General features: G+C 38.9%; 1 protein-coding gene across 1 annotated transcript; it reads right to left on the reverse strand.

The window, feature by feature from the left end:
- Nucleotides 1–59: 59 nt before the first annotated feature.
- On the reverse strand, nucleotides 60–7,392 carry LOC120714275 (guanine nucleotide-binding protein subunit alpha-14-like). The gene is made up of 7 exons (XM_040000410.1): nucleotides 6,862–7,392; nucleotides 4,304–4,488; nucleotides 3,027–3,181; nucleotides 2,731–2,859; nucleotides 1,911–2,040; nucleotides 1,658–1,811; nucleotides 60–817 (listed from the first exon to the last, which is right to left on the reverse strand). The coding sequence occupies exons 1-7, from the start codon at nucleotides 6,980–6,982 to the stop codon at nucleotides 627–629; spliced, it is 1,065 nt and encodes a 354-aa protein (XP_039856344.1). The 5' UTR covers nucleotides 6,983–7,392; the 3' UTR covers nucleotides 60–626.
- Nucleotides 7,393–10,337: the final 2,945 nt, after the last annotated feature.

A 10,337-nucleotide genomic window follows, 5' to 3' on the forward strand; every position in this document is an offset into this window, starting at 1 on the left:
ATTACTTTTGTCAAAATAAAGTTCTCTATAAAGTGACAACAATGGGGAAGCAGCATGAATCAGTTTATAGAAATACATATTACATGATTGTGGTTTTAATCATTTTAGAGGCAAAATGTTTGTTAAAAGTATCCAAATACAATAATGAAAAAACAAATTAAAGCCATTGTAGTTTCCCCCCACAGTGAGGAGCTACAATGTGGCCCATCCTGCCTTACAGGATGAGGAGCCGCAAGGCAGGATGGGCCACATTCCTGCCAGACTTTGTAAAACGAATCTGATGCCGTGTGCTTATTCTCCATCAAACAGTAACAGAATGAAAGGAACCCTGTGTAACAATTCAAGATAACATTTTTTCTCCTATAGCAGAAGAAAAAAATGGGCTTACTTTACCAGTTATGATAAAGTGGTGTCGCAATGAAAGACAATTGCTCCCTGTTACAGTCATGAAATAAATGCACCTTACCTGACACTGCTGCCTAAATGCCTCTCTTTGATGTTTTTGAACAACCAGCTGACAGCACATTAAAGATTTTTTTTTTGTCTTTTTAAAAGTGTTACAACATGATTACGACCAGTGTTCTTGCTCTCCACAGTGAAACCATCACTTGGTCCAATAGCCTCTGTCATTCGAGGTTGAACTGTTCCAGGTTTTCTTGGAGGAGTGTGTCTTTCACTGATTTGAACACAATCCTGATGTTCTCTGTGTCTGTAGCGCAGGTGTAGTGCGTGTAAAGGGCTTTATGACGACCAACATGCCGCTCCACATACATATTTAAGATGAACTTTTTAGCTGTTTCAGCATCCTGTCGAGGCCCTGTGTGGGAGAAAGTGGTCAAAATTAGAAAAGCCTCCTGAGAAAAACACGGACTTGCTCACTCTTTCACAGTTACTGTTTAATACAGTTTTATACTCTCCAGTGTGTCTTAGTTGAGACTTAAGAACTAACTCATTCTTAATAATTGTGCTTATCATTAACATCAGTCACAATACGCGTAGTGCTCTATTGTGGACTTTCACAAATCGATCAGTTGTCATCTTCACAAATCTTTAATGTCTTTAATTATCAAATATTTTACAGGGTGTATGCTGGATTGATTAATTCATGTACAGACAGTAATTTAAAAAATGATTAACACAGCTTGTCATTGCTTCTGTAGTCTAACAGTTTAAATACATAAATATTGAATCCAATTTTACTTTATACAAATAAATCAGAATAAAAGTCACCTCAGTCATTTGATATTGTAAGGTAAACCCCTACAATAATATAGAGAAAACCTCAACAATCAGAAAACCCCCTATGAGTAAGCACTTGGTGAAAGTAGGAAGGAAAAACTCCCTTTTAACAGGAAGAAACCTCTGGCAGAAACAGGCTCAGGGAGGGTCAGCTATCTGCTTCTACCTGAGCCTGGTTGTGTTACCGATTGGGGCTGAGGGGTGGGAGACACAACAGGATGTTCATTTACAATCGTGTACACCTTACAGATGCAGTAAATCATCTAATGACACGAGCAAGTGAAAGTTGGCCGTAAAACACTTGTAAATGATATGATTCAAGGCTGATTGACTTCATGCCAGTTATACTCAAATATAGTTTTGAACACAGTTATGGTTGTTCTGAAGACATGCAGAGCAAACTGGGGGCATGCTTTACCTGTGTATTCTGGAAAGTAGGAAGCTAAATGCGAATGCTGGATTTTCTCCTCTAGCAGGTCTGTTTTGTTCAGAAAGAGGATGATGGAGGATTCTTGAAACCACTGCCACGAGGTGATGGTCTTAAACAAGGCGAGGCTCTCCTGGAGTCGATTCTGAAAGAGGGGCGACAGGCTTAGACGATGAACTGTATTTGGACAAGGTTGGACAAGAATTAAAGAAAAGATCAAACGGGGTAACTATAATGACCGTACATCGTTTTCACTCTCGTAGAGGACCTGATCGTACTCGTTGAGGGCTGCAAGGAATATGATAGAGGTGACATTCTCAAAACAGTGGATCCATTTCTTCCTCTCAGAACGCTGCCCACCAACATCAACCATCCTACAGAAAGACAATGAAAGCAGTAAAGGTTCATTCATTACTGAAGACTGAAGAATTACTGAAGAAGGAACTATATTTCTCTACTTTCTCGGAGAGAGTTTTCTAAGGGGACTGACACTGCTAAGTTCACTCTCTATATAAATGGTCTTTAGCCAATACAGGTTTCAACAGTCAGCAGTTCCCCATAGCGACACAGATGATTGAATTTCACATGTGCACTGGGACCTGCAGAAGCTGTGAATGCAGCTCTTTTGTTGTCTGCAGCTTATTCTAAACACGACTTGAAGGAAAACTTATTACCGCCCACTTAGTTCAAATTAACTATCTTTAGTCACTTCAGTAATTAGTCTGTTTTGTCACCGCAGTAATAATGTGTGTGTGTGGACTGTGAGTACACCGTAACTGTTTCCATACACATTAAGAAGGTAAGTACCAGATGGGTGCTGTTAATCAAATGCACTTCATTATTGATCATCAGCAAGAGGGAGTGCCAGTATAAAAGCAGAAGTTTGGCAGTTTGCTGGTCTGGAGCATTCCACAAATCTCAATAAACTGGAGCAACATTGTAAAGACTTCTACAAGCTGTTGAATGGTTGGGTACACTGGACTGCGAGTCATGTAAAAAAACTTTCTTTTTCACAGGGCTGTATATCTGTCTAGATGATGTGTTAATAAAGTATGATATCAAACCTGAAGATGTTTTTGGAAAATTCAAAGGGATACTCTATGATGCCTGTGGTGGGCACCCTGACCCTCAAGATGTCCTGCAGGGTGGGGATGTACGACGGGGCTGTGATTCTGTCCAAGTCAGTGAGGTAACTGAAATGTTTACAACAACACATTAAGGTTAATATTCTGAAATATTAAACAGAAATCTATGCTTTTTACATGCATTGATTTTAGCAGAATGAATCCACGCTATTACAGAATTACAATAAACAGAGAAAATTAATGCAAGATATAGATGTGATATATAAAAGTCTTACTATTTTGCAGAGTCTGATATCTGGAATTCCCTTCTGCGCTCATAGCATCCTTGAACACCGTGATCGTTCCAGACTCTCTTTATGGCGTCCACTTGCCAGGACTCCAAACTTGACACATAGGTCAAGTCCACTTGGCTCAGCTTCTCCGCATACCCCTGACAGACAGATACATTCCACAGGTCATTTCACTTCTTCAGTACACGTTCAATACAATGACCGCTGTAAAAGAAATCCCACTAGATGGGTTTTGTGAATTGCAAGAGATCGTTTTTAGGCAATGTTTCCTTTTTTTACTATAGTTCTCAAGAAGAACCAAATCTACTGCAATGACATGATGTAGAAAGATTAATTGTCTGTAGAAGTTTTTGAATACTAAAAAGTAACAAGCTTGAATTGGCTTTTGTTAAATTAAATTTGGTGCACACTTTCATGTCCCCCAAAGTTTAAACTGTAATAACTTCTATGATCCCTTAACATTTGTCCAATTATTTTGCAGGATAAAAGTTTGCACCATCTTAATATCCCTTAGTTATGCCTTTATAGCTCCAGGTTGCAGATGTATATGATATAATGAGCACCTCTCCTGTCTTATTCTCGCCTTTTCCCCCCTTTTTGGATCCATGTATTTACTGGTATCTTGTCCTCCAGATGTTTCTATTATGAGCCACACAGTCACTGAGTGTTTTTGTTCTTCATTGCTCATATCTTGTTCTTTTTTTTCACACACCAACTGTTTCTAGGCAGATGGCCGCCCACTCTGAGTCTGATTCTTGAGGTTTAACAGAAGACCCCCACCTCGCCCTCCCCAAAAAACTCCCACGTGTTGTGATTTGCCACTGAACAAACAGAATTTAATATCGAAAATAGCTCAGCTGGTCAGAATTTGTTGTCTGTCCACTGCGGCAAATCGGGCACATTTACAGAAATGTAAATGTGCTATGTGGATTTTAAATCACTGATAGTGACATTTAGATTGTTAGTTTTTGAAAAACTAACACTATCAGAAATTTTTTTCAACCACTTTGAAGAACCTATCCTAGAGTGGCCGCTTACAACCCTGAGTGAGGCCTTACAGGAGATTCACCCTGTGGTCAGAATGCACACACAAAGGCGCAGGCCCCAGAAGCAACTCACAAGTTCCTGCAGTGGAAAACTGTCTATTTATATAGCCTGCATGTTACAATACTAGTATTATTTCTAATTTGTTTTTCTCAATGTAACTGGTACGGCAAGCTTTCTCAAACGCCACATAAAAGTTTAAATGCTTGGTTTCTCACAATGTTCTGGTCATGGAGGTAGTCAATGTGAAGAGTCTCCATGGCGTTGATCATCGCCTGGATGCCCGCTATGATGTTCTGATACACCACACGAGTGAAGCCTTTCCTGTCAGTGTCATTGTATCCTTTGCCATGGATGATCCTCATCTGTTTGATGAAAGTACTCTTCCCACTTTCACCAGTCCCTGGGCAAACGAGATGAATGAAACCGAAGGATGAAAAATGGAATAAGATCAAAGCAATGCCAGAAATAGGACATCTGTGGCATGCGCTCAAAAAAAAAGAAATAATCTCAACATCAATCAGCTGCAGCTCAACAGGAGTTTGGCAACAAAACAACATAAAAAAAATTGCAATCTCTGAAGCGTTATAATATTTCCAGAAGGTAAGGTTTCCAGGTTAGTAGACCTTTTTTTTCAATCAAGCCAGGGTGTGTGTGTTTGGGTATGTGTATTGTGCGTTTCTTCATTCATTTGTATCCCCCCCCCATCACCAATATGATTACTCTGATTTAGCACAGCATATAGGAGTTGAACATTATGCCCATACGCTCGGTTTTATTTTCATCTCAGTGCCTTTGCACTACAAAAAAGCATGACAGCAGATGGAGAATTAAGTTGAAAAGAAAACAAAAAGGCTATAAACATTATGAATTAAATATGCACTTACTTTTTATTCTGCACATAACAATGTGCTGAATACTATTTTGGGACAGAAAGTTTGTGCCAGATTCCTGCAACTCAACGTGCCTATCAACAGCGATGTGTCCTTGACTGAAACAGTGATCTGCTTCCTGCCTGCTAGTTGTAAATTACTCTTGATAAGGGTGTCAGCTTAGGGCCCAAAACGCCTAGAAATGTTAACCATTAGTCTGACCTTTACAGGGGGATATTGTTCTCCAAACAACTCAAGTTGAAGTTTAAAGTAGTGCTGACCTTTAAACAAATCCCTAATGTCTAATGTATTGTTTCCAACATAATCAACAGTCAAGCTTTGAAAAGTGGCCTGCTTGGCCGTTTTGGTTCTGGAGAAAACAGACCACATGTCATTTAATGAGGTCACCATGGCTGTCAAAATATGAAACCTGAATACTTTGTACTAATGAAGCAGCAGTATGGTTTCATTTTTAAGAGGAGACTGCAAATGATTAAGGCTATCTGAGAGATTCATCAGAACATTACTATGTGAAGAATGCAAGGAGTAAGCTGTAACTGGGGTGAGGTGACAGCACAGTGTAAAACACATACCAAAGCTTTGTTATCTATTGATCCAGAAAATATTGGTATTTGCACCTGATTCACCTTATTCCATACCTCCGATGTCAGTTTCCCGTCGATTTACGAGGGCAAAACTACACTACAAGCCAAGCTTTTGGTTTTTGTGGTGATTTCCACAATAATCAGATGGAATGACATGGAATATGATCCAAACATTCCTGCTCCATAGTGGAGGAATTCTATGACTTTGGTCATTTTGTTTCTGATGTTTTCAGGGAAGTGCTTTGACAGACATGTAATATAATTTATCTAATTATTTTATAATCATATTGAGATCATTTTAAATTGTTTTAGTTTCCAACGCATTTATTTTTAACTTTTATTTTTTATTTGTTGGTTTTATTAATATTCAGCACTTTGAAACTTTACTTTGAAAAGTGCTTTATAAATACAGATACTGTAAATATAGAGCATCGTCATCAGATAACATTTTATTCTGTATTATAGGCTGCATTATTCTCAGTCTAAGGACTTTGTTTTAATGCTAACTATCACATGCTAGCACACCAGTAGCCTACTACGATAAACTAGTCTACAGTTCAAATACTTGCCCATCACATGATGCGAATCAAATAGGCTTTGAAACGATCCTACACACAAAATTCACACTGTTTCAAACTACATCTGAGGATATCCACGCCAGAACATAAGCAGAAACCAAACTCTACTCACTGTGGAGCTGTAAATGGAAGGCTATTTTCCTGTATATTATTATTATTATGTAATTCTTTATTTAAACAGGTCTCGTTGAGCTCGAGATCTCTAGTTTAAAGAGAGACCTTAAACGTGTTTTTAAAAAAAAGAAGGAAAACGAGTCATATAATTACACTCCACATTAAGAAAAACCTGTTCTGGTTAGTCTAATTCAGCATTTCACTCCCTTGTATACAGATTAAACTGGAATGTGAACGTTATTATTGTTTTATATAGCACACAATGTCCTTGCGTAATCTCAGCAGGTTGTATGAGAGTTTCTGGGTGGATGAATGAATCATCACAGGGAATTCCTTTGACGCTAAAGGTTGTTTCTGTTGAGCTGTTAAATCGCATAAGCCTCAGAAATATAACTCAAACGTTCACTGCTATGATCAGAAACCCTGTAATAATAACAGTTAGCCACAAATCTAACAAGTGTACACTGTAAAAAAAAACAAAAAAAACAAAACAGAAAACAAAATCAAACTAACTTATTTAAAGTTTCTTTGTTACTGAAGACATATATGTTCATTATGTTCCAAAGTTCCACTGTGGACGTGTGTTAGTTAAACACTGAGCTCTCACCTAAAAGCAGCAGCTTCAGCTCCCGTTTAGACGCTAACTTGTCCCGTCGAAGCTGTCTCTCTATTTCTCTGTGTATCCTCAGTCTCTCCTCGTCCTCTGGAGACAGGCAGCACTCACCCATTGTTATCCTAGTTTACCTGCTGCTCCCGGTTCAGCTACAGACAGCAACTTTGTAAAATTTATGCAGATTTTTTTCTTTCCTTTCTTTCTTTCTTGTTCTTGTCAGACTTGCCAAGAAAAGTTACGTCTCGGAACAGGTGAACTGACGACTTTCTGCAATCATTCTTCCTGCTGGGGGATCCAGTTCAGGTGCATTTCACATTCCTGCCGTGCAGGAGAGGCGGGCTCTGACTGAAAGGCAAGTTTATCCACTCTGTCCCTGTGCACCTACTTACAGTACACGTCCATACTCTCAGGAGCCCGCTGAAAAGTTGGAAAGTCCAACTGGGAGGCAAGAGAGGAAAATACGGCAACTTCGTGCCTGAGTGACGGTAAAGTACCTGAAAGCATTAAATCCAACAAGATCAAAGGTCACAGGTGAACTTTGTGACGCTTTGTCTCAAACACACGTTAAAGTGTTTTTCATGATTTAACCAGTTAAAGCCTGAAATATGAAATAATTGCCAGTAAATTCTATTTTTTTAACCACATTGAGCAATCTGACAAATTTGTTTAAAAAAAAAAAACCAGTTCATATCTATAAAGAATTATTTCTATTTTTTTAATAGCTTATAAATATATTGTGCATTTTTGATGAAATGACGATGAAGTCTCAAAAAACTCCCCAAATAGCCTACTCTATGTATCAAATATGATACTGTGTAACTGTGTTGAGGCTGATTCATGCTGTGCTTTCAATAAGATCACCAAACTTGGTTACTGTGTTTTTTCCATGGATGACACTAAGAAAAGCACAGGTCTGCTCAAGACAATGAGTAAACACATGGCAGTGAACCTGCACATACAATAGCAGGACTTTCCCAAAGTGGAATCAGACAATCAGACCTTTTATCTTTTTTTTCTTCTTCTTTTTTTTTGGCTTTCCTCCTAAAATATGACTGCGATGTGAAAAAAGGACTGTAGGAGCCATTTTTTGAGTTGTTACCTTATGTGTGCCGCTAGGGGTCACCTTTAGTGCTTTACGGTATGATGTGTTTATGTGAATGTATTTATGGTAGACACACGTAATCAGCACCAGGTGTTATTCGGGAGGCGAAATCAATTTGTGACCGGTTGGATAAAGAGAACTGTGGAATAATAAATACAACTGAAGGAAATGGACAAGATACGTAAGGCTGGAGTTATAGGACTGTAACAGATTTCATCCATAACAGTGGCATCGCATCACCCCCGTCAACCAACACCTCAGTGGCTTAAAGTGTTGGCTTAGGCTCTGCAGGGACTATCCACAACACATGGTTGTAGGATATTTGGAGTGAGTGATTTTATTTCATAACAGAATATTTAAAGTTTGGGGATTTGCATTACTTTATTCAACATGATAAATAATAAAACTATTATTAATGACTAGTTTATTTCTGAGAACTAGTGCTTCATGTTGAGGCTTAACGCAATTTGATTAATTTACAAAAGGCAGAATTTCGTGAAACTTATTGCGGAGCATGAGCCAAGAAAAACCGGTCAAAATGTTTCCCATTAATCTGAGCTCAGCATTATTGGAGGATACACTAAAGTAGTGCCTTTCTACAATGGCCTTCTCTTTATTTCTCTATCTGGCCTGAAATAAATAGATAAATGAACTTGTATCTTGGTGCTGTAATGATTCATAAAATTAGTCATCTACTTTAAGCCTAACGAAAGGTGATGCTACGTGTCACTGATATTGCCAAAGTCTAATCTGGCTTTTCCTTTTACTCAGTGTAAAAGGGTAATCTGCACCGTCTCATAAACCCTGTTCGTTTGCATTCATGAAGGCATCTTTCGGCTGCTGACAACAGGGCTGACCTATGAACTGGAAGTTCAGTGGCTGAATCCCTGGCTTCTCTAGTCTGTATGTTGAAGCATGCTTGGCAAGATACTGAACCCCGAGTTGCATACAGAGTGTTAGTGAGTTTTCAAATGTTAGACAAAGTGCTCAGGCATAGATAAAAGCACTGCATAAATAACTAGGTGAATGAGATTTACAGTAAAAAGTGCACTCAGTGCTCAACTTGAGTGGAAGGGTGCTATGTAAATACCAGTCTATTTACCAACGATACACCTACCTCCTTGTGAGTTCTCTTACTTTGGCTAGAAATTATGAAGGTTTTTTTTTTTGTTGTTTTGTTTTGTTTTTTTTGCCTGTCCCGTTTGGCTCTTTTGCCATCAGAATTATTGTCTAAAGGCAAAGAAAGATGCCCAACGGATTTACTTTACCAAATGGACCATCCCAGCCTTGCCTTAATGGTCTATTTGATTCACCTTTTATTGTTTATTTTATTTTATTTTCACTTGCTAAATACAGGACAGATTTGACTGGGGAAAAGAAAGGGGAGAAAGAAAGTGGGAAAGAAAAACAGCGGGGAAGAGGGACGGGGATAAAGGGCAAAAAACAAAAACCAACAAAATAAGCAGACAAAAAATACATAAATCAATCACCTGGATCACCTGTTGAGAAAGAAAAAAGAGAAAACAAGCAGAAGAAAAAAAAGAGCAACATAATAAACAACATCATGATGATCTATGTGAATATAACAGTAAATACTAAATATCAAACATTATTGTGCAGCACGTAAGATCGACAGCGCACAGTGTGCTTTGAGGTAGGAGCCAAAAAGGGTGTAGTTTGTGTGTGTGAGCACCCATATGTATGTACACCTGTGAGCATGAACGCACTTGTATTAAAAGGTTCCTTCATGTAATGATCTGCTAGAGGGTGTGGGGAGCCACAGCCCCGTCCTCCAGGGCATGAAGCAGGTATGGAGGAGATCAAAACTCCAGACATCCAGAGGCCCTCAGAGCACAAGAGACCAAGGAAGACTAACAGAGGGGCAGCCGCGCCAACATCCCAGAAAGAGCTGAGGACAGCCCCAGATGAGGGGTCACTCAGCAGCTGCGGAGCAGAAGCCAGGAGGGGTTGCAGTGACGTGCCCGTGAGCAACCCTGAAGCTGTATATGTTATCTCATTATACAAAAATATTATATTTGAATAAATATATTATTGTGACTGTGGCTCAGGGGAGTAATCAGTTGCTGGTATGAGGCCTGGCTGCTCTTGTCTGCACGCCAAAGTATCCTTCGGCATATTAATGTTAGATAGAAAGAACTTACTTGCATGAATGGATGAATGGCATGTATAAAGTGCTTTGAATGCTCATCTAGTATAGAAAAGCTCTATATTATTAAATATACTATCAGCCAATTGGCTAAATCCTTTTAACCCTCTGAAAATGGGGAAACAGTGTAAAAATGGCTTTAATTCCTAAACAGATCATATCAAGCCCCTTAAATATAGCTGGAAGTCTGCACCCCAGTCA

Source organism: Simochromis diagramma, unplaced genomic scaffold (genome assembly GCF_900408965.1).
Source record: "Simochromis diagramma unplaced genomic scaffold, fSimDia1.1 OVJJ01000596.1, whole genome shotgun sequence".
Taxonomy (NCBI): domain Eukaryota; kingdom Metazoa; phylum Chordata; class Actinopteri; order Cichliformes; family Cichlidae; genus Simochromis; species Simochromis diagramma.